Source organism: Mobula hypostoma, chromosome 9, assembly GCF_963921235.1.
Source record: "Mobula hypostoma chromosome 9, sMobHyp1.1, whole genome shotgun sequence".
Lineage (NCBI taxonomy): Eukaryota > Metazoa > Chordata > Chondrichthyes > Myliobatiformes > Myliobatidae > Mobula > Mobula hypostoma.
Window position 1 is genome coordinate 54,283,262 of NC_086105.1, and position 24,218 is coordinate 54,307,479.

The following is a 24,218-nucleotide window of genomic DNA, read 5'->3' on the forward strand; positions in this document are numbered from 1 at the left end:
TGGAGTACTGTTCTCAGTTCTGGTCACCTCACTATAGGAAGGATGTGGAAACCATAGAAATGCCATGGTCCGGTACGTGAAGTCTGCATTCTGGTTCACAGTCAGGTCCGTGAACTCAGGACTCCGGGTCTTCCAGCTGTCCCTTGTTTGAGTTAATCATAGGCACCTGATTCCCATCTTGGGGCTTGGAATATAAGTAGCCTTGGGGTTGAGTGTGAGCTGCTGGTTTGTCTTGTCAGTCCTCCTTGGAGCAACCTGTTGATGGAAGGCTAGTGAAAGCATTTGTGATATCTAGGCCTGGTTGGAGGACCACTGCTTCATGGAGCCTTGTTGCCACTTGTTGGAGTAGTCATTGTGGTATGGATTTGGCTGTTTCTGTAGCCAGCCAAGGTTGCTGGCTGCCCTGAGACTCAGAGCCACCCTGGATTGAGCTCCTTTCCTGTCCCTTGCCTCCGTTGGGTAAGCCAAGCCGATTGCTGTTACCATGCGGTTGGTTCTGTCCCTTCCTGTCCCTTGCCTCCGTCGGGTAAGCAGGCTGTTTGCTGTTACCCTGCGGTTGGGTCTGTCCCTCCCTGTCCATGCCTCTGCGGGGTGAAGTTCTGTGTCCTGCCCAGGAGTTCCTCCAAGAACACTAGCCTCGAGGATCCCAAGCCAAGCTCCAAGAACCCAAGCCTGAAGTCCCCAGGCCCCAGCCTGAAGCCATGTCATGTCCTTGCCTGGTTCTGGGGTCTGAGCCCGAGGCAAGACCCAGGTTCTGGGTCCTTGTCCAGTCTCGGGCTCAGAGTCGAAGCCTTGTCTCCTAGTCTGTAGGTTTCTAGTCCTGGTTCTGCTTTCCCTAGCCCAGGTCTGTATTCTTGTCTTTGCTCCTGGTCTGAATCCTGTCACGTCCCTACTCCAGTCAAGTCCTGTTCCTTTGTACTTCAGTGTCTGTGTCTCACATTTAGGTCCGTTCCCAGCACCCCCTTGTAACAAGATAGGGTGCAGAGGAGATTTACAAAGATGTTGCCTGGATTGGGGAGCATGCCTTGAGAATAGGTTGAGTGAACTCGGCCTTTTCTCCTTGGAGTGAAGGAGGATGAGAGATGACCTGATAGAGGTGTACAAGATGATGAGAGGCATTGATTGTCTGGATAGTCAGAGGCTTTTTCCCCAGGGCTGAAATGGCTAGCGTGAGAGGACACAGTTTTAAGGTGCTTGGAAGTAGGTACAGAGGAGATGTCAGGGGTAAATTGTTTTATTTTTACAAGCAGAGGGTGGTAAGTGCATGGAATGGGCTGCCGGCGACAGTGGTGGAGGTGGATATGATAGGGTCTTTTAAGAGACTCCTGAATTGATACATGGAGCTCAGAAAAATAGAGGGCTATGAATAACCCTGGGTGATTTCTAGGGTAAGGACATGTTCAGCACAGCTTTGTGGACTGAAGGGCCTGTATTGTGCTGTAGGGTTTCTGCTTCTATATGTAAGGGGGTTTTGTCTCTTATGTTACTGTGTAGGCTAATTAAAATGGCTTCTTTGTTATGTTAAATGCTGAGAAAGTCCTCCCACTAGCAGTTTGTTGAATCACGTTACTGATAAGATGATGTTATGAACCAATTGGGATAGTTGTTTTTGGTGTATCTGTAAGATTTGTATGCACGGGGTTTTGGAGGGACAAGGCGGGAGAGAGAGACAGGATGGACCAAGTGCTGTGATGTCTGCTAACGGGGTCGATCCCGAGCAGGGTGTTCGACGAGGAGAGGAGACAGACGGACTCGTGTGGAGCATCTGGTTGACCACTGTTATTGGTCCCAGGCGGCTAGTCAAGGTGGTCCGAGGGGTCGCAGGGTGAAGAAGAAGGGTCCTGAGCTCCAAGTGTTTGTGCACGAAGAGATTGAACTTTGATAAGTGTGGCGCCTTTTCTTTTCCTTTTATATTTTATTCTATTCATTATATAGTTCCAGTAATATCTATAAACTGTAAATCATTTAATCATATCTGGTGTATTATCTGTTATTTGGGTGGGGTGGGGTACATCACAGCATCCACACAAACTAATTACCTAGTTTGGCGGGGCCGTGGGCTGTTTCCCTAGACAACAGTGAGCCGAGCGACCCTGAGGGTGGCTGGGGGACTACATATAAAATAAACTTGACATCACAATCTACCTCATTAAGACCTTGCACCTCATTGTCTATTCTACACTTTCTCTCTAGCTGTTACTTTATTCTGTGTTTTGTATTTTACCTTGTTCTTCCTCAAATTGATCTGTATGATTAGTATGCAAGACAGGTATTCCACTGTATCTCAGTACAAGTGACAGTAGTTTAAGTGTGCAAAAATTGTAGTATGGTTTAAAAAAAAAATCGGGGATCAATTACTCAAAAACAATCATTGTCTAATAAGAGCAAAGCAGAGAATACTTTTGCAAATACATCATTATAATTCAAGTACCAAGGGGAAAAAATTCAATGGATGATCAGGTTTTGAAGAATATGGCAAATCAGGTAGACAAAGTGTCAGGTAGACACATGGGAAACAGTAATTATACTGTTTAGATTTTATGGAGACAGACAATGGTCTTTCCATTATGTGTCCTCAAGATACACAGCTTTGCAGTTTGATTCTTTCATGTCAAGAGGTTGGCCAGATTACACTGGAAATTTATTACAACTCTTTCCAAAGATTTGCATGGACAACAGCTTCAGAAAGTCACTTTATAAAATAAACTCCAATATTAGCAATTTCTCATTACTAAAATAGCAAATTATGTTAGGTACCATGGTCTGTCTGGAGATCCCAGTGGACTATAGGCTGTCACAACAATATTGTTAGAAGTGCAGTAGGAGATCAAATCTTCTTGAGGTAGATAAGGATGGCACTCAATCTAGTAAAGCAAAAAAAAATGATAAACTTCAATGTTGATGAGAAATTTTCACAGAAAAAGATGGTCTCTAAATGCCATCCTGAAAATAAGTGAAACTCTGTAATGCCAAATATTAAAAGAAATAGATTACCTGGTTGTGTCGGGTTACAGTGGGACTCGAGTGCAGACCAATGAATACTTTTTCACCAGGATTTATTAGGGAGCACAAAGGCAACAGTCTTTCAAAAACAGAAGGCAGGCACGAATCCCAAATGGCAGGCAGAGGTCTTACCAGGAAAGGCAGTCAGGCGAGGGCAGACAATCCAGAGTGCACAGGCAAAAATCAGGTCCACGAACAGGCAAAATCCAAAACACAGAATCAGGCAAAATCGGTAGGCAGAAGTCGCAATGACAGGCTAGAACGACACAGGTCAGAACTGGGACGAACTGGCAGAGAATGCTAGTCAAGGTAGGGTTTAAATGAACAGCGTAATGAGTGAAAATTAGAAACAGGTGGGTTCAAATGAGGAGACAAGCAGGTAATTGGAGGAAGTCCAAAAAGGAAAGGGGCTGGGCCAGAACCCACATGGCCAGGTGAAAGAAAACAGAATTTAAAGACTATTGTGATCCAGAGCTACCAGCAGAGGCCCTTCGACCCATTGTTCAGGCTGGATTCTTAACAGTACCCCACCCCCACGGGCGTCTCCAGACACCCTTCTTGCTGGTACCGGATGGCTCCTATGAAAGTCCTTAATGAGAGAGGGATCCAGGATATCTTGAGCGGGAACCCAACACCTCTCTTCGGGGCCATAGCCCTCCCAATCAACGAGGTATTGCAGTCCACGACCTCTGTGTCGAACGTCCAGTAATCGGCACACAGTGACGGTCTCTGAGCCATCGATGAGATGGGGAGGTGGGGCTGCAGACAAGGGGATTAATCCTTGAAACATGGAATGTAGGACGGATTCTGCGAAGGGTAGGGGGTAGTTTTAGACATACCACCGAAGGGCTGATCACCTTGGTGATGGGGAAAGGTCCAATGTAGCATGGTGCCAGCTTGCGGGAGTCCACCTTCAAGGGGATGTCACGCGAAGATAACCACACCTTCTGACCCTGGTGGTAACGAGGGACCTCAATGCTTGTGATGGTCTGCTTGCTTCATTCTGGCTGTAGATTGAAGCAGCGCCTTTCGGACTCGTCTCCAAGTTGTGAACACCTCTGGACAAACGCTTCGGCTGAGGGAACGTCCACTTCCTCCTCCTGAGATGCGAATAAGGGGGGTTGATAGCCAAGACAGCACTGGAATGGTGATAAACCTGATGAAGCAGAAGGCAAAGAATTAATGGCGTACTCGACCCAGGGAAGTTGCTGACTCCAAGAGGAAGACTCCTGAGGTGTCACACAACAGAGCATCACCTCCATCTGCTGATTAGCCCACTCGGTCTGGCCATTACTCTGTGGATGAAACCCAGATGAGAGGTTAACCCTGATCCCGAGTAGTTTGCAAAAGGCCCTCCAAAAGTGGGAGGTAAATTGTGAACCTCTATCTGATACCACTTCAATGGGGAGACCGTGAATACGGAAAACATGCTGAATCACCAGGTTGGCAGCCTCCTTGGCAGAGGGCAGCTTGGGAAGGGGAACTAAGTGGACCGATTTGGAAAAATGATCCAGTATGGTAAGAACGGTAGTGTTACCGTCAGATGGAGGGAGTCCAGTGACAAAGTCCAGTGCGATGTGTGACCAGGGTCTTCTAGGAACAGGCAGGGATTGCAGGAGACCAGTTGGTCTTGTTCTGTGCACAGACTGGGCAGGCAGAAATGAAGCTCTCAATATCCTTCCTCAGGGATGGCCACCAAAATCTTCGACTGATGAAAGCCGTCGTGCGTCTGATGCCAGGGTGACATGCCAGTCTGGAGGTGTGTCCCCACTGGAGAACCTGGGAGCGGACAGACTGGGGAAACATACAATAGTTTAGCAGAGCAGGCACTAGGAACAGACTCGCCCTGCTGGGCAGACTGGACCACAGATTCAATCTCCCACTGTGCTGCGGCGACCAGACATTGCTTGGGGAGAATGGTCGCAACCTCAGGTGCCTCGTCGGTTGTTGGAAACTGCCTGGAGAGTGCGTCAGGCTTGCTGTTCTTTGAGCCAGGACGGTAGGCCAGGGTGAATCTAAAACGGGCAAAAAACAGGGACTACCGAGCCTGGCGGGTTGAGGCGTTTGGCTGAACGGATATATTCCAGGTTCTTGTGATCCATTCAGACTAGAAAAGGAGTAGTCGTTCCCTCAAGCCAATGCTGCCATTCCTCAAGAGCAAGTTTAACAGCCAATAACTCTCGATTGCCGATGTCATAGTTGCGTTCTGCGGGCAAAAATTTGTGGGAAAAAAAGGCGCACGAGCGTAGCTTGTTGTCCTCTGCTGAACGCTGTGACAGTAGAGCCCTTACTCCTACATCAGAGGCGTCAGTCTCTACAATAAACTGCCTTGTAGGATCGGGCTCAAGGAGGATAGGTGCCATGGTGAAACGAGTCTTTAGATCAGAAAAGGCTTTCTCAGCTGCTGGATTCCAGGCGAACTTCGACTTGGAGGAGGTTAGAGCAGTCAGCACGGTGGCCAGGATGCTGAAATTTCGAATGAATCGGTGATAGAAGTTGGCAAACCCAAGAAAGTGTTGGACATCTCGTCGAGAGGTGGGTTGTGGCCACTCCTCTACCACCTTGATCTTCTGAGGGTCCATCTGGATTCTTCCAGCGCTGATCACATATCCCAGGAATGAAGTTGAACTCCAGTGAAATTCACACTTTTCTGCCTTCACAAATAACTGATTCTTCAGGAGTCATTGGAGCACCCGACGGACGTGCTGGATGTATTCAGAGAGGGACCTAGAAAATATCAGAATGTAATCTAAGTACACAAATATGAATTGATTCAGCATATCTCTGAGAATGTCATTCACCAGGGACTGGAACACAACAGGACCATTAGAAAGTCCGAAAGGCATTACCAGATATTCATAGTGCCCAGATGGCACATTGAACGCGGTCTTCCACTCATCCCCCGCTCTTATGCGGACCAGATGGTAAGCAGAAGCACCCTGGAGCAATTCAAATACAGATGACATAAGAGGAAGAAGATAGCAGTTCTTAACGGTGATCTTATTGAGACCTCTATAGTCCACGCAGGGACCCGTCCTTCTTGGCTACAAAGGAGAACCCTGCCCCTGCTGGGGAGGAAGAGGGACAGATAATTCCTGCAGCCAGGGCCTCCTGGATATACCCGTCCATCACTTCCCTTTCAGGTGGAGACGGAATACAGATGGCCCCTAGGTGGCGAGGTTCCTGGATGGAGATCTATAGCGCAATCATAGGGACGATGTGGGGATAAGGTGGTGGCCCGAGTCTTGCTGAATACCAGCTTGAAGTCCAGATATTCAGGGGGTACAGAGGACAGGTCGGGGAACTCTTCTGTAGGCAGAGGAACCGGGCTTTGAGAAGCATGAGCAACACGCAGACAATGATTTAGGCAGAAAGGGCTCCAGCTTGACACTCTGTTATTAGACCAATCAATGTGTAGACCGTGCTGAGCTAGCCATGGGTGGCCTAACACAACATCAGCTTTGGGGGAATCTATTACATGGAAAGCAATGCTCTCCTGGTGATTTCCAGAAACGAGGAGACTCACCGGAGCTGTAGAGTGGGTAACCATGGCAAGTTTCACTCCAGTTAAGCCGGGGGTTGCTTCAGACGGGAGAGTGGCATCCTGAGATTGGCCGCAAAGCTGGAACTGATAAAGTTTCCCTCAGCCCCAGAGTCGATAAAAGCTGAAACGGTGCGTCTTCTCCCTTCAGCCAGCATAAAAGCAGGTAGCAGGGTTTGAGTGACAGGGAACCAGGGAAAGGAAGTACTGCTCGCCCGTAGTCCCCTCTTTACAAGTGAGCCTTGGCCTTTACGGGACAGGTAGATACATAGTGACCAGCCTGACCACAATACAGACAGGAGTTGGTACTGACTCTCCTTCTTTCCGAAGGAGACAGACGGGTACGATCAATCTGCATGAGCTCCGTTGGGCTGGATGGGGGTGACTGAGGACTCGGAGAAGGAGATCTGGATGCTGGCTGGGAAGAGGTCAGACGCCCCCAGTGGTTCTTCGTGACTCCCCGGACATCAAGCTCCTGCTGATGCTGTTTTATCCGGCTGTCAATCTTAATAGCCAAATCGACCAGCTCTTGGAAGCCAGCAGGCAGGTCATGGCTGGCTAGTTTTTCCTTAACCTCTTCGCTAAGCCCACAGAGGAACACGTCAGACTGGGCCGCCGAATTCCAGTTAGTAGTGGCGGTCAGTGTGCGGAACTGAATGGCATAGTCCGAAACAGAACGGTTACCCTGACGAACTCGCAACATCTCCCTTGCTGCCTCTCACCCCTGCTGGGAATGGTCAAAGACTCTTCTCATCTCCTCACAAAAGTCCTTAAACGTGTGGCAAGAAGGGGCTCTGCTGTCCCACACAGCCGTACCCCACTCTCTAGCTCTTCCTGACAGCAGTGTGATAACATAAGTAATACAGGATCGATCAGAGGGAAAGGTAGTGGGCTGCAGCTCAGAAATCAGCAAGCATTGAGACAGGAAGGATCTCGAGCTGTCTGGTTCACCATTGTAAAGTGCAGGTGGAGGTAAATAGGCCTCTCAGGCTGGTTGGGTTGGAGTCTGCGGGGCTGATGGCGCAGCAAGAGAAGGTGGGTTAGAGCTCAGCGCCAGCTGAATCTGCTGTAGCTGGGAGGCTATGCTGGTCAGAGTGGCAGAGAAGGCTTCCATTGACTGGTTGATAGAGGCGAACTGCGTTTCATGTCTCCCTAACAACACGCCCTGTCGGGAGAGGGCCTCACGCACCTGGTTGGGGTCCACTGAGTCCATCTTGGCCAGTTCGCTCTGTTGGGTTACAGTGGGACTCAAGTGCAGACTAATGAATACTTTTTCACCAGGATTTATTAGGGAGCACAAAGGCAACAGTCTTTCAAAAACAGAAGGCAGGCACGAATCCAAAATGGCAAGCAGAGGTCTTACCAGGAAAGGCAGTCAGGCGAGGGCAGACAATCCAGGGCACACATGCAAAAATCAGGTCCAGGAACAGGCAAAATCCAAAACACAGAATCAGGCAAAATCAGTTGGCAGAAATCAATGACAGGCTAGAACAACACAGGTCAGAACTGGGACGAACTGGCAGAGAATACTAGTCAAGGCGGGGTTTAAATGGACAGCGTAATGAGTGAAAATTAGAAACAGGTGGGTTCAAATGAGGAGACAAGCAGGTAATTGGAGGAAGTCCAAAAAGGAAAGGGGCTGGGCCAGAACCCACATGGCCAGGTGAAAGAAAACAGAAATCTGTCATGATCCAGAGCTACCAGCAGAGACCCTTTGACCCAGTGTTCAGGCTGGATCCTTAACCGGTTGACAGCCAGTCTGTACTTCAAATTTTTTTTTTAGGATACGCTCTATCTGCTTACGATTAAAATTGGACACCCCTATAGCTTTAACCATATTTAGATCCACCAATTCTTCCATTGCCTGTGAATGGAAAATGATTATAATAATTAACAGTCAGATGAAAATTGAATCTTAGACAATGAAGGCTATCCAGAATAATGTTTCAAGCAACTAGAATCAAGGGACCAATCTAACACCAATGGCTTTAAGGAGGAAACATTACAGGTTTATTTTCTAGATAAATCTAGTAACAATAAACTTAGATTCTTCAATTACATACTCACTTCCCAAGTGTCAACAAAATCTATGTCACTTCGTATTATCATCCCATTCCCATCAAGAGGAAGGTTCTCCTGGCCAGCCTGAAAGGAGATATTTTAGGAACAAGAACAAAAAGCATGACTTAAATTACTAAGAAAGGAGGTAGACCCAAGTAGGTTAATACATGCCAACATTTAAGAGCTGTTTGCAAGTTTGCCTTTGGTTTGTTTTCATTTATATTACAGAATATACTTCATGTCCAAGTCTTATCAAATTGTATTCACTACATATCCCTTGACATTACTCAACAAGAGGAACACATTGGCATGCAAGGGCAGGGGTCCTGTGTTTCTTCTAACTGGGCCAAAGAGGTTGTTCTGCATTGTATGTTCGATGTTCCAGTATGGCTTGCTACTACCTAGCAATGTTCCTATGAGTCACTTCAATGTAATTCAGTTGGCTTAGATTTCTCAGAAATGAATGTTAAAAAACCTCAAGTACAGTACCTGACCCCCCAAAATTTACTGACTTTAAACAACCCACTGAGTACTTGGCTATCTAAGGGTATAAATAAGTTAACTCAAGCAACGTGCAAATTAAACTGGAGGAAGATGTGCAAAAATGTTTTTGTCCGGCATTTTACCTTGAATCCCATAGGCCAAAGAATAAGGTACAGATCCAGATCGTCCAGTTTCAGGTCACTTAATGTGTTAGAACAGGCATCCTTCACCATGTCTTTGGCATGAAATGTACACCACAGCTAGCAGGAAAACAAAACTATTCATTAGTGCATTGATATTGCTAAAGTTAAATTATACTTTAGCTACCCGGCTGCACTCCAAATCCTTTACCTTGCTAACAATGAAAAGATCTTCACGCTTTACAGTTCTATCCTCGATCTTTGCCTGAATAGCATCACCAACTTCTTTTTCATTTTCATATACAAATGCATCATCAATGTGACAATAACCAGCATCAATGGCCGTTTTCACTGCTGCTGTCACTTTACCTGGCTCAGACTGAACAGAAAAGTGCTTCTAATTAAAATTCAAATGGTAAGGCAAAACCAAATGAAACAAATACAAATGGCAGTCAATTCAAATTTAAGCATTTCAGAACAGCAAAGCTAAAAACATTCTTCTAGCATTCTCTTGAACCTAGAATTTAACTGAGCTCTACCAGAGCAGATCACAAGTCAGGTATAATTTCTTTGAGTGACACCTCCTGGCAAAAACCTTTTCTGCACCTACCAGCCACAAGTCAGAGGCACAAAGGCACAGGACAGCTGCATTTACACTTGGAAAGCTTGACAATAGTGGTAGCAGACAATGATTGCCAACTCATTCACCAGTCTAAACATGACCCCCCGCACCCCCCCCACCAGAACTGAAATGCAAACTATCCATAAAATGGTTATTCATCTAGGTCACTCCATTAGCACCTCCCTAAAGCACAAATTTTATCACTGAGGCAAGGACAGCAAGTGATGAGAACATGACCAACTGCAATTTCTATGGAAAAATATGATATCACCCCTCGCACACAGTCGCCGGTTCTTGAACTCTCACCAAAACTATTTGATGTACCTCTCCAGGACAACCACAGGGCCTCAAGATGGTGGATGAGCATCACCACAAAGGGCAATAGGCTGTCTCTGCTACCGCAACCAACAACGCATAAAATGAAATAAAGTCAGGACTGTTGAAGGGTCTCAGCCCAAAACTTTGACTGTTTACTCTTTTCCATAGATGCTGCCTGGCTTGCTGAGTTACTCCAGTGTAAGGGGTTTCTTCTTTTATGTTACTGCTAAGGCAAATGAAAATGGCTTCTTTGTTATATTAGAATAAAATGGCCTCTTTGTTATGTTAACTGCTGAGAAAGTGCTTCTCTCTCTCTCTGCTTGTTTGAGTTATATTATTGATAATAGGGAGAACGAACTAATTGGGATAGATGTTATTCTTTCTTGTGTGTCTGCAAGCTATTGTTTGTGGGCTTTGGGGCAGAAGGCAGATGGGGACAGAGAGAGAAGATGCGATGCTGTGACCCTGGGTGACGGGGCCGACCCCGAGCAGGAGTCTGAGGCCCAGGGTCTTTGGTGAGGAGAGGAGACGAAGACAGATGCGTGTGGAGCGTCTAGTCGACCACTGAGGTTGGTCCCAATCGGTGGGTCGAGAGGATCGACCGGTGGAAAGAAAACTCCGTTAATTGAGCTCCAACTGTTGTGTACAAAGTGGTTGAACTTTGATAATTTTGGCGCCTTTTATATTTACCTCTATTAATTACATAGTTCCAGTAAGATCTATAAAGTGTAATCATTTAATTGCATATGGTGTATTGTCTGTTATTTGGTGGGGTGGGGTACATCACACAGCATCCACCCAAACTTGATTACCCAGTCTGGTGGGGCTGAAGGCTGCTCCCCGCTAGACGAAAGTGAATTGAGCGAACCTGAAGCTTACCAGGGGGCTACACCAGCATTGTGTGTGATCCTTAGATTTCTAGCATCTACAGATCTTCTTGTGTTTGAAAATCCTAAGGATACTGTTTACAGCAAAGACTTTAGGTCCTGTTAGTAATACAGCAAATCTGCCCTGCTATACACAAAACTGCTCTAGCACAGGCACAATCCTGACACTCAGCCAACTAAAAGCACTACCAAGTACCAGAAGGGTCCCTGACAATGCTATCAAGTGCCATTCTAGAAGCAGCAGCAGTAGGTAAAGTGATCCAAGCCTATTGCACCATTTAAAGACAATAGCTCAATGGCTGACTGGATATTAGCTTGACCTCCAATTTGCTGCCCAAACCCAATTCCACCGGAGCCCAGAAATCTGTTTCAGGCTTAAACATATCCAATAACTGAGCCTTCTCAGCACTCTGGAAAGCAGAATGCCAGAGATTTATAATCCTCATACAAGATTCCTCATTGTAATTTTAAATGGTTTTTCCACTTATTCTGAACCTTCATCTCTGCCCAATCAGTTTTTCCATAGAAGGCAACATCTTCAGTATCTACCTTCATAACTTCTTCAGCATATTATTTCAGTAGCACCTCCGTTTAGATCCTGACTGCTTAATACTTCTTCATAAGATAAATCTTTCATTCCATGAATCCACTTACCAATACTTTTGCACCATCAGAGCTATTTGGTTCAGTGCTAATTTACAATCTTGGTCCTAATACAGGGAAGATAGGAAAGTCAAATTCCAGAGATAATACAAGAGATTTCCCCTTGGTGCAACTGACTAAGTGCAACATCAAGGAGTCCAAATAAAATTGCATCAATGGGAATGAAGGCATGAACTCTTCAATCTCTAATCATATCTGAAAGAAGTTGGTTCGGATTGCTAGAGGTTAATCATTTCAACTCCAGAGCATCATTTCAGGAGGCCCTCAGCGCTATCTTCAGCTTGCTTAATGACATTTTCTTCACAAGGTCAGAAGTGAAGATTTTCTTTAACATTCGCTTAGTGTGCAGTTCCATTTGTTACTCCTCAGCTAATGAGGTGGTCCATGCCCACAGCCACCATGACCTAAATGGCCAGTAAGGTTTGTGCCACACAAGAATCAGGCATCAACCATCAGCAGCAAGTCTGACCACTTTTATAATTTCAACTGCAGTATTATTACTGCATTCCCTTCTCAATATGCTGAGCATCAGCCCTGTCCAGAAACATTCTGATCAGATACAGCAAGTTTAGTTATGTGAAGTGTCATTATCTTAGATAGTACTTTGATAATCTGACAGTTACCAATTGTGGCCAGATTCGAGCAGAGGTTGGGCACCCTATGATCACCAAGTGACCACCTGACTCCTGAACACCTTAATAACTGATTAATTAATAACAGGTGAAATGTGTGGTATTTGTTGTTTTCCTGGACAAATGCAACTGTAGCAATATCTGTGGAATATGTAAAGCAGTAGGGTGAGACCCAAGCCTGTTCTGCCATCTAAATGGCACTGGGTATAAATGGCAAATAAGGTTTGTGCCATACAAGAATCAGGCATCAACCATCAGCAGCAAGTCTGACTACCTTTATAATTTCAACTGCAATATTATAACTGCATTACCCCCTCAATATGCTGAGCATCAGCCCTGTCCCGAAACTTCTGGACTAGCTACAGCAAGTTTAGTTAAGTGAAATGTCATTATTTTGGATAGCCCTTTGATAAGACCATAAGATATAGGAGCAGAATTAGGTCACCTGGCCCATCGAGTCTGCTCCGCCATTCAATCACGGCTGATCCTTTTTTTTCTCTTCCTCAGCCCTATTTCCCAGCCTTCTCCCCATAACCTTGGATGCTATGTCCAATCAAGAACCTATCAATCTCTGCCTTAATTACACACAAGGACACGGCCTCCACAGCTGTATGTGGCAACAAATTCCACAAATTCACCACCCTTTAGCTAAGGAAATTTCTCCGCATCTGTTTTGAAAGGGCACCTCTCTATCCTGAGACTGTGCCCTCTTGTCCTAGACTCTCCCACCATGGGAAACATCCCTTCCACATATAGTCTCTGTCTTGGCCTTTCAACATTCAAAATTTTTCAATGAGATACCCTTTCATCCTTCTGAATTCCAGCAATTGCAGCCCCAGAGCCATCAAATGTTCCTCGTATGATAACCCTTTCATTCCTGGAATTATCCTTGTGAACCTCCTCTGAACCCTGTCCAATGCCAGCACATCTTTTCTAAGATGTGGGGCCCAAAACTGTTCACAATACTCAAGGGGCAGCCTCACCAGTGCCTTATAAAGCTCAAATTCACATCCTTGCTCTTATATTCTGGACCTCTTGAAATGAATGTTAACATGGCATTTGCCTTCCTCACCACCGACTCAACCTGCAAGTTAACCTTCAGTTGAGCTCTCTCCCAGATGAACTCAACCGCTTTTATGCTCAGTTTGATGTCGCTAACTCTGAGCCTCCGAGGAAAGCCACCACTACAACCTGCAACCTGGTCGTCTCTGAGGCTGAGGTATGCAGGTGCTTCCAACCGGTGGACAGTCGCAAGGCTGCGGGACCGGACGGCATCCCAGGGCGAGTACTCAGGATGTGCGCAGCACAACTGGCAGGTGTGTTTACTGACATTTTCAATCTCTCTCTCTCCCCCAGTGTAGAGTGCCCTCCTGCTTCAAATTATCCACCATTGTCCCTGTACCAAAAAAGACCAAGGTAACTTGCCTGAATGACTGGTGTCCTGTCGCACTCACCTCAATAGTAAGTAAGTGCTTTGAGATGCTGAGCAGGATTACACCTGCAGCTTGCTACCACCCAAATTGGACCCCCTACAATTCGCCCACCCATGCAACCAATTGACAGATGACACAATAGCCACTGCTCTACATACTGTCCTTACACATCTGGAGAAAGATGCTTATGTGAGAATGCTGTTCTTGGACTACAGTTCAGCATTCAACACCATAGTCCCAGCCAGGCTCGACAGGAAGCTCAGAGACCTCAGTGCACAGCTGGATCCTGGACTTCCTGTCAGATCGCCAGCGAGTGATAAGAGTGGGCTCCCTTACCTCCACCCCTCTGACTGTCAATACAGGAGCCCCTTAGAGCTGCATTCTGAGTCCCCTCCTTTACTCCCTTTATACCCATGACTGTATCGCCACTCACAGCTCCAATCTGCTAATTAAATTTGCCGTCAACACCACATTGATCGGCCTAATCTCAAAATAATGAGGTGGCCTACAGGGAAGAAGTCATCTGACAGTGGTGTCAAGAAAACAACCTCTCCCTCAATGCGCAAAAACAAAGGAGCTGGTTGTGGATTTCAGGAGGAATGGAGATGGGCTAACCCCTATTGACGTCAATGGATCTGGCGTTGAGAGGGTAAACAGCTTTAAGCTCCTCGGCATCCATACCACTGAGGACCTCACATGGTCTGCACACACCAGCTGTGTGGTGAAAAAGGCACAACAATGCTACTTTCAGCTCAGACAGTTAAGGAAGTTTGGTATGGGCCCCCAAATCCTAAGAACTTTCTACAGGGGCACAATTGAGAGCATCCTGACTGGCTGCATCACTGCCTGGTATGGGAACTGTCATCATCATCATCAGGTGCTGTGCCCAGTTTGAGCTTTGACTGCCATGGCCCACACACTCCTGTTTCGGGTCAAGTGGATCAATTCATTGGTATTCATTTCCAGTTTTCTGGCTGCTGTCTCCATCATCATTTGTCTTTGTCTTCCTCTTGCTTTCTTCCCTTCAATCTCTCCCATAATTACCGTGCATTCTAACTCCTCTTTCCTAATCACATGTCCAATGAAGTTACATTGCCTTTTCATGATCTCATACATTATTTCCCTTTTTGTGTTTGCTCTGTTCATGACATCCTTGTTAGATATTCATTTCATCCATGATGTTCTTTGCATCCTCCTCAAAAACCACATCTCTGCTGCTACAATTTGTTTTCTCATGTTACTAGATATTGTCCAACATTCTGAGCCATATAACATAACTGGATAAACGTAACATTTCAGTACTCTGAGGCGGGTTGTCATGCCTAGTTAAGTATTGGTCAGTATACTCTTCATTCTTGTAAAGGTGTCTTTTGCCATCCCTATTCTTCTTTTGATGTCCATGTTGCACCTGCCATCTGATGTCACCCAGCTTTCTAAGTAGCAAAAGTTCTGTACTTGTTTTATGTCTTCCCCGTTTATTCTCATCCTGCAGATAGGATTCTCCTTCTTTTTGGATATCACCATACATTCCGTCTTTTTGCAATTGGTAGATAGACCCATTTTTGCACTTTCTTCAACAATTATATCAATTAAGTTTTGTAGTTCTTCCTCTGTACTTGCAATTAACACAGTGTCATCTGCATATCTGAAATTATTGATGTTTTCACCGCCAACTTTGATTCCCAAGATGTCTCTTATTTTTTGTAATACTGTTTCACTGTACACATTAAATATATCAGGGGAGAAAACACACCCTTGTCTAAAGCCTCTCTTGATTTTCGTAAACTGACTCACTTCTCCATCTATTCTTACAATGGCAGTTTGTTCCCAATACAGATTTCTGATTAGGCGGAGGTCTTTCGAATCTAGATCTAGAGTTTTCTGTAATATTTCAAATAACTTATTGAAATATTAGCTCATCCGCCTTCTCCATCATAAGTTCAGTTATGGAACCTGCTGGATCTGCCATTGGCCTTCGCTCGTATCCTGAGCAGGAACCCTTGCAGGTGCTACCATTCTGGGTCAGAGCGGCCCTGAGAGCAATGAATGACTAAGGGGTAACTCCACTTTCCCCAAAGCTCTGAAAGTCCCCAATCAGAGCCTCATCACCAGTTGCAGTTTAGAGTCATAACCAGGACAGATTGGAACTGTACAGATTTTTGATTTCATCTGTCATCCATTTATTCTTTGTGCTTTTTCCTTTTTTAGGAATCACTGACTTTGCTGATTCTACCAAGGCATCCTTTAGAGTTAAATTTCATTTCTACATGATTGCTATCATCTTCAACAGATTCTACTTCTAGACTTTGAAATCTATTCCTTACTTCAATTGTAAATTTTTGTCTTAAGTTTTCTTCTTTAATTAATTGCAAGTAGTCAAGGGATTGTTCAGGTGTTTGCTTCTTTAGTTTTTTAAGTTTTACTTTTACATGACATACTACTGGGTTATAGTCACTATTACAGTCTGCACCTGGATATGGGAGCTGTACCTCCCTTAATCACAAGATTCTGCAGAGAGTGGTGGGGACAGCCACTACTTCCATGTGAACTTCCCATGATTCAGGACATTTACAAGGACAGGTGTGTAAAAAAGGACCGTAGGATCATTGGGGACCCGAGTCACCCCAACCACAATCTATTCCAGCTGCTACCATCCGGGAAACGGTACTGCAGCATGAAAGCCAGGACCAACAGGCTCCGGGACAGCTTCTTCCACCAGGCCATCAGACTGATGAACTCACACTGACTTGAGTGTACTCTATATTATTGACTGTTTTACTTATTATAAGTTATTATAAATTACTATGATGGCACATTTAGACATAGACATAACAAAGATTTTTACTCCTCATGTATGCGATGTAAGAAATAAAATGTTTATTTCAGCGTGTTCTGCACAAGACTCCCAAGCCCCTGTTCATCTCAGATTCCTGGATTTTTTCCCCATTTTAAAAAAATAGTCTGCACATTTATTTCTACTACCAAAGTCCATGACAATGCATTTTCCAACATTGTATTTCATTTGCCACTTTCTTACCCATTCTCCTAATCTGTCCAAGTCCTTCTGTATCCTACCTGTTTCCTCAACACTACCTGCCCCCATCAATCATGGTATCATCTGCAAACTTGTCAATAAAGCCATCTATTCCATCATCTAAATAATTTATATACAGCTTAAAAGGAGGTGGTCCCAACACTGACCCCTGGGGAACAGCACTAGTCACTGGTAGCCAACCAAAAAAGGATCCATTTATTCCCACTCACTGCCTCCTACCAATCAGCCAATGCTCTAACCATGTTAGTAACTTTCTTGTAATACCATGTACCATGGGTTCTTAACTTGGTAAGTACCTCATGTGTGGCAAAGGCCTTCTGAAAGTCCAAATATACAACATCTACTGCATTCCCTTTATTTATCCTACTTGTAATCTCGTCAGAATTCCAACAGGTTCATCAAGCAGGATTTTTCCTGAAGGAAACCATGCTGACTTTGTACTATCTTGTCCTGTGTCACCAAGTATTCCATCACCTCATCCTTAACAATTGACTCGAACATCTTCCCAACCAGAGGTCAGGCTAACTGGTCTATACTTTCCTTTCTGCTGCTTTCCTCCTTTCTTAAAGAGTGATGTGATAGTTGCAATTTTCCAGTCCTATGGCACCATGCCAGAGTCCAATGATTTTTGGAAGATTATTTCTAATACCACCACAATCTCTAACACGAACTCTTTCAGAACCCTAGGTGCAGTTCATCTGGTCTGGGTGACTTATGTACCTTCAGGTCTTTCAGTTTTTTGAGCATCTTCTCTCTTCTAATGGAGACTGTACCTACTTCTCTTCCTTCACACTGTGAAACATCAGGCATACTGCTAGTGTCCTCCACAGTGAAGACTGATGCAAAATACTCATCGAGTTCATTAGCCATCTCCTTGTCCCCATTATTTCTCCTGCCTCATTTTCTAGCGGTCCTATATCCACTCTCATTTCTCTTTTTTTAAAAACATACTTGAAAAAACTTCTACTATCCACTTTGATATTATTTGCTAGCTTACTTCCATATTTCATCTTTTCCCTTCTAATGATTTGTTTAGTTGCTCTGTAGTTTTTTTAAAAAAACTTCCCAATCCTCTATGCAAACACGAGGAAATCTGCAGATGCTGGAATTTCAAGCAACACACATAAAAATTGCTAGTGAACGCAGCAGGCCAGGCAGCATCTATAGGAAGAGGTACAGTCCTGACGAAGAGTCTCGGCCCGAAACGTTGACTGTACCTCTTCCTATAGATGCTGCCTGGCCTGCTGCATTCACCACCAATCCTCTACGTTCCCACTAATTTTTACTTTGTTGTACGCCCTTTCTTTTGCTTTTACAATGGCTTTGACTTCCCTGGTCAGCCATGGTTGTACTATTTTACCATTTGAGTATTTCTTCCTTTTTGGAATACACATGTCCTGCACCTTTCTCATTTTTCCCAGAAATGCACACCATTGCTGATCTGCTGACATCCCTGCCAGCAGCTCCTTCCAATTTACTTTTGCCAACTCCTCTCTCATACCACTGTAATTTCCCTTACTCCACTGAAATACTGCTATATCAGACTACTTTCGCCCTATCAAATTTCAAGTTGAACTCAATCATATTGTGATCACTGGTTCCTAAGGGTTCTTTTACCTCAAGCTCCCTAATCGCCTCTGTTCATTACATAACACCCAATCCAGTATGGCTGATCCCCCTAGTAGGCTCAATGACAAACTGCTCTAAAAAGCTATCTCTTAGGCATTCAACAAACTCACTCTTGAGATTCATTACCAACCTGATTTTCCCAATTCACCTGCATGTTATAATCTTCCATGACTACCATAACATCGCCCTTTTGTCTCTCCTCTTCTATTTCCTCTTGTAACCAATGGCCCTCCTCCCAGTCACTGTTGGGAGGCCTGTATACAACTGCCAATGTCCTTTTACTCTCAGAGTTTCTTAAATCAACCCACAAGGATTCAACATTTTTTGATCCTATATCTCATCTTTCTAATGATTTGATGACATTCTCTACCAGTAGAGCCACACCATCCCCTCTGCCTACCTTCCCATCCCTCCAATGTAACATGTAGCCTTGGACATTCAGCTGCCAACTACAACCATCCTTTAGCCATGATTTAGTGATAGCCACAACATCATACCTGGCGATCTGTAATATTGCAACAGGATCATCCACCTTATTTCTTATACTACACGCATTTAGATATAACATCTTGAGTAATGTATTTGCTATCCTTTCTGACTCTGCATCCCTAATGATTTGATACTCAGCCTGTTGGCTGCAACCATCTCATCACCTGCCTGCCCTTCCTGACAGTCTGACTGATAATCTGACATCAGTTGCCTATTGTGGCCAGAATCGAGCAGAGATTGGGTACCCTATGATTATCAAGTGGCCACCTGACTCCTGAAGACCTTAATAACTGAAACAGGTCAAATGTGTGGTATTTGTTGTTTTCCTGGACAAATGCAGCTGTAGCAATATCCATGGAATAGGTAAAATAGTAGGGTGAGACGCCAAGCCTGTTCTGCCATCTAAATACCTAGTTTTTTCACCCAATTCCCCCATCTCTCTGAAAAGAAATCAGGAACTTACAGGATCTTAACATTTTACATGCTCAACAGCTGTGCAATCTCAGCTCAAGGGTATATTTATTTTAAAAAGTCAATCCTCAAGTGAGGAACTTTCATCTGACTTCATCCTAAACAGCCAGTCCCTAATCCTAAAACAAGATCTCATCTTTAGTAATTCCAGCCATCAGAAAGTCCCAAAGAAAAAAAAAATCAACTTTGACAAATTCCTTCCCAATCATTTCTTATATCATTTAGCATTTCCTGAAATTATAACAATTCTGCTCAATTTCCTAATGGAACAGCTTTCTCATCCCAACATATCTTATGAGCCTTTATTGCATTGCTTAAGCTAAATATGGTTCTGAGGTAAGCAGGCAATAAACCATACAGTAATCTTGTCTCACCAAAACCTCTATTATAACACCATCATGCCATACAGCTTTACTAATTCAATTGCTTGCTAAACCAGTCAAAAACCTCTCACTTCGCTAAACCACATTTTTTTTAAACTGAGCATTCGACAAGTAAGTGACTCCTTCAAAATTCTCACAAACTACTCTGCCACGTTCTTGCCTATACATCTGTATCTGTCACAATGGCAGGGCATTGGGAGCAAGGGTGGACCCAAATGCAAGACACATCTTGTAAGGTTACTTAGATTTAGTTTATTGTTCGATACCAGGAGATCTAGGAAATAGAGAGCAGGAAATAGCCAACTGGACAAGGATTCAGGACTACGACTAGGCTGGGACCAAGGGTCTGGGCTTGTACTCGGAATTGGCTCCCAGAACTAGAGGAGACATGAAGAGGCAAGGGTATGGACTCCGAGCCAGAGACTGGGCAAGGACCCAGTACCTGGGTCTTGCCTCGGGCTCGGGCCCCAGAACCAGGCAAAGACATGACATGGGCTAGGGAGAGGAGGAACATGGGAACACAGAGCCTCGGTCTCGAGGAGCAGGTACACGGAACCATGGACACATACACAGAACACAGAGTCGGGACCCCTCCTTGGGTACAGGACATAGGGCCGGGACTCGCACACAGAATAGAGAGCTGGGACCCCTCTTTGGGTACAGGACGTAGGGCTGGGACTCATGACCCTCCGCGGGGCAACGGCAAGATGGCCTGACTTACCCCATGGAGGCGAGGACAAGACAAGACAGAACATGACCCCCAGCGGGGCAACGGCAAGACGGCCTGACCTACCTCACGGAGGCGAGGACAAGACATGACCCCCCGTGGGGCAACAGCAAGACGGCCTGACTTACCCCACGGAGGCGAGGATAAGACAAGACAAGACATGACTCCCCATGGGGTAACGGCAAGACGGCCTGACTTACCCCATGGAGGCGAGGACAAGATCAACATGAATGAACACCAGACGGTACCTATCTAGCTCCGGTGATGGAACTAGACCGAAGTGCGAGAGGGGCAGAGAAGGGATTCAGACAAGGGGGTAGGACAGGAATCACAGACCGCCAGGGCCAGGACCTGACTTGGTGTTTGAATGATGCCAGGGCCAGGACTTGACTTGGTGCTTGAATGCCACCGGAGTCAGGTCTTGACTTGGAGCCTCCGGGTAATGGCGAGCTCTCGACTCGCCCCGGAAACAGTAGACAGCGGTTCTTGATTCCCTCCGGTGGGTTAACTGACGGACCCACCTCGGTGAGGAAGCTTTGCAGGCTCGCATTGGCGAGGTAACTTGACAAGGTTGCTCCGGTGAGGAAAGGCGAATTACCGGCACTCGCTTTGGGTGGAGACTAGGCTTGCTCCGGCCAGATGACATTGGCACGCCGTATCTTGGTGACTTTGCAAACGCTCCCACACCGAACGGCTGAAAGCCGGAGACTATAAACTACTGGTTCAGCTGAGTGTTAATTGCCTCTAATCACCAAAGTTGAGGGACACGGGAAAACAGGGAATCAACAGTCTGGATCGTAACATAAACAAGCTAAATTTAAAGGGACCCCAATCCGGACCATGACAGTATCCTTTTGTAACTTTATAACTTATGCTGCCTGGTTTAGAAAGTATGCATTATGATCAGAGATTAAGGGAGCTAGGGCTTTACTCTTTGGAGAGAAGGAGGATGAGAGGAGACATGATAGAGGTGTACAAGATAATAAGAGGAATAGATAGAGTGGATAGCCAGCGCCTTTTCCCCAGGGCACCACTGCTCAATACAAGAGGACATGGCTTTAGGGTAAGGGGTGGGAAGTTCAAGGGGGATATTAGAGGAAAGTTTTTTACTCAGAAAGTGGTTGGTGCGTGGAATGCACTGCCTGAGTCAGTGGTGGAGGCAGATACACCAGTGAAGTTTAAGAGACTACTAGACAGGTATATGGAGAAATTTAAGGTGGGGGCTTATATGGGAGGCAGGGTTTGAGGGTCGGCACAACATTGTGGGCCGAAGGGCCTGTACTGTGCTGTACTATTCTATGATCTATGTTCTTATTTCTTTACATGAGCTTTACACCACCAGTACACTTGCATATATTATGATCAGGGATCCAGATGTACACAACAAATAGCCAAAGACCAATTACTGGTCCTTACAGGTACCCAGTAATTACTTTTTGTCACTGTTAAAATCTCCCCTCTGCTTCTATTCTGTAATGTCTAACCATGTCAAGATATTTACCTCAACCTCGTGAACCCTTTCTTGCATAACACTTTTACCCAGCACCTTATCAAAATTCCTTTGAAAATTTTTGCATATAACCAAGGTCACTGTACTACCAATGTGATTCAAATGTTTAAATCAGTTCCTTCAAAATGGAAGTTAATTCAAGATGTTCTACAACACAGAACAAGACACCCCTCCCCAACAACATCACACCCACACCAAAGTTATTCTCTCCACTGCCACACCATAAGGATTTTGTGATCAATAGTTGGAGCAATTTGCCTGTGCCAGTTCTGGGAACACAGTTTTGACCTTGAACTTTTAATAATTTATGAAAGTTACTGACTTGCTCCCACACTGTCCAATTTTGCTTTGATGCTTGTATATGCACATAGCAGTTCAAACCTACAACACTTCTCACTTCGATTTCATTCTTTCCTCTATTACTTCAACTTTGAAGGCTGACATCCCTATTCATAAGCTTCACTTGTGGTGCTTGCTACTATAAGAAAATCACCAAGCTCTTCTGTGCAAGACTCAGTGGCTCTAACATCCATCTTTTGTCTTCATTTCCTCTTCAAAACAATATTTGCTGCCACTTGCATATTTCTCTCTGCACGTCCACAGTTCAACTTGCAGAGGCTTAAGCCTTTCTTCAGCATAAATTGCCATTACAGTCAATACTTGTACCTTCATTTTCTGCACTCCCCTCCCCTACACTTTTTTACTCTTGCAAGATACATCTACAATGTACAAACAATCCTCCCTACATACAGCACCAAAACCTAATGGAATAGAAAGCCATTTCATCAATCTTGCCCATGCCAGTAGGAAAAGATCCACCCATTTGAATTCCACATGTCAGCAAATGATCAGCTTAAGTGTAACAAGCCTCTATCATCTGTTCAGGTATTGTTCTATATCAGTACCATCATTATTTGGGTTAAAATTAATATCCACTCAACATACTTGAAAACTATTCTCTTGGCTTTCATCCCTGTTGACAAATGGTTCTATACTATGCTGGCATCTCAATTAAAAAAAAGTTTCTTCCTAGCTTCCTCAGTGCCAAATAATTTGAACCATCTGATTGAACTTGGCCTTTTTTCCTTGGAGCAACGGAGGATGAAAGGTGACCTGATAGAGGTGTACAAGATAATGCAAGACATTGATCATGTGGAAGGCCAGAGGCTTTTTCCCAGGGTTGAAGTACGACAAGGGGCACAGTTTCAAGGTGCTTGCATGTAGCACAAGGAAGATGCCAGAGACAAGTTTTTCCACAGAGTAGTGGGTGCATGGAATGCACTGCCAGCAAAGGTGGTAGAGACAGATACAACAGGGTCTTCTAAGAGACTCTTAGATAGATATACAGAAAGAAAAATAGAAGGCTGTGCGGTTGGATACATGGGTGACACAAGATTGTAGGCCAAAGGGCCTGTAATTGTAGGACTAATGTGCTGTAGATTTGTGTTCCAGCACATCTTTCCTGTGAAAATGACACCAAGCTATATGCATTAAAGTTGACAAACTGGAAATTTCATATTACAAGTGGTACTGGAATACTCAGGTCAAGTGGAAACTGAGTAGTTCTGATGAATGACACTGGGCTCCACTGTTCATCATTTTCATTCTATGAAACCTGCCTGACTGAATGTATCCACAGTATTTTTCACTTCCATTTTCCAGGATCTACATGCTTGTTTTTGCTTTGATTTTGTTTCTATAGTTCTGGCAATATCAGCATTTTATATTCCATTCCTCAAAAACCATCACATACCATACTAAGCCATACTCCTTTCCTTGTTAATTCTCTCCACCCTTCTATACTAGCAAGGGCATGCTCACATGTTTTGAAGAAATAGGAGTAGACCACTCAGTAAGATCACCAGTTTCTGCCCCAAACAGCTTTTATCCTGCTCATCTCCATATCTTAGTATCCAGAGATCTTTTAATCTCAGTTTTGTATGGCATCAAAGCCTTTATCCTTCTAATGATAGCCCATCAACTCAAGGTAAATGCTTCTATTACTAGGACAAATGAAAATGGAAAATTCCAGATGAATTTCAGATTAGGCAGTACTTGAAAAACTGAGGGTTGCAGACACAAAACATTGCCCCACCTGTTAAGCTTTTTCCTAACTTTTCCGTTTGTTTCAGATTTCTAGCATCTGCATTTAAATTTTCCCTTTATTCCTT

The 24,218-nt window shown here is 44.7% G+C and overlaps 1 protein-coding gene across 1 annotated transcript in view; it reads right to left on the reverse strand.

The window, feature by feature from the left end:
- The window catches only part of LOC134352242 (aldo-keto reductase family 1 member B1-like), a 169,849-nt gene that overhangs the window by 19,955 nt on the left and 125,676 nt on the right, over positions 1–24,218 (reverse strand). Inside the window, exons 2-7 of the mRNA XM_063059534.1 lie at positions 9,440–9,607; positions 9,232–9,348; positions 8,612–8,689; positions 8,310–8,408; positions 4,783–4,797; positions 2,758–2,864 (exon numbers count right to left, since the gene is read on the reverse strand). Coding sequence (XP_062915604.1) covers positions 2,758–2,864; positions 4,783–4,797; positions 8,310–8,408; positions 8,612–8,689; positions 9,232–9,348; positions 9,440–9,607 — 584 coding nt within the window. The remainder of the gene's footprint in view (positions 1–2,757; positions 2,865–4,782; positions 4,798–8,309; positions 8,409–8,611; positions 8,690–9,231; positions 9,349–9,439; positions 9,608–24,218) is intronic.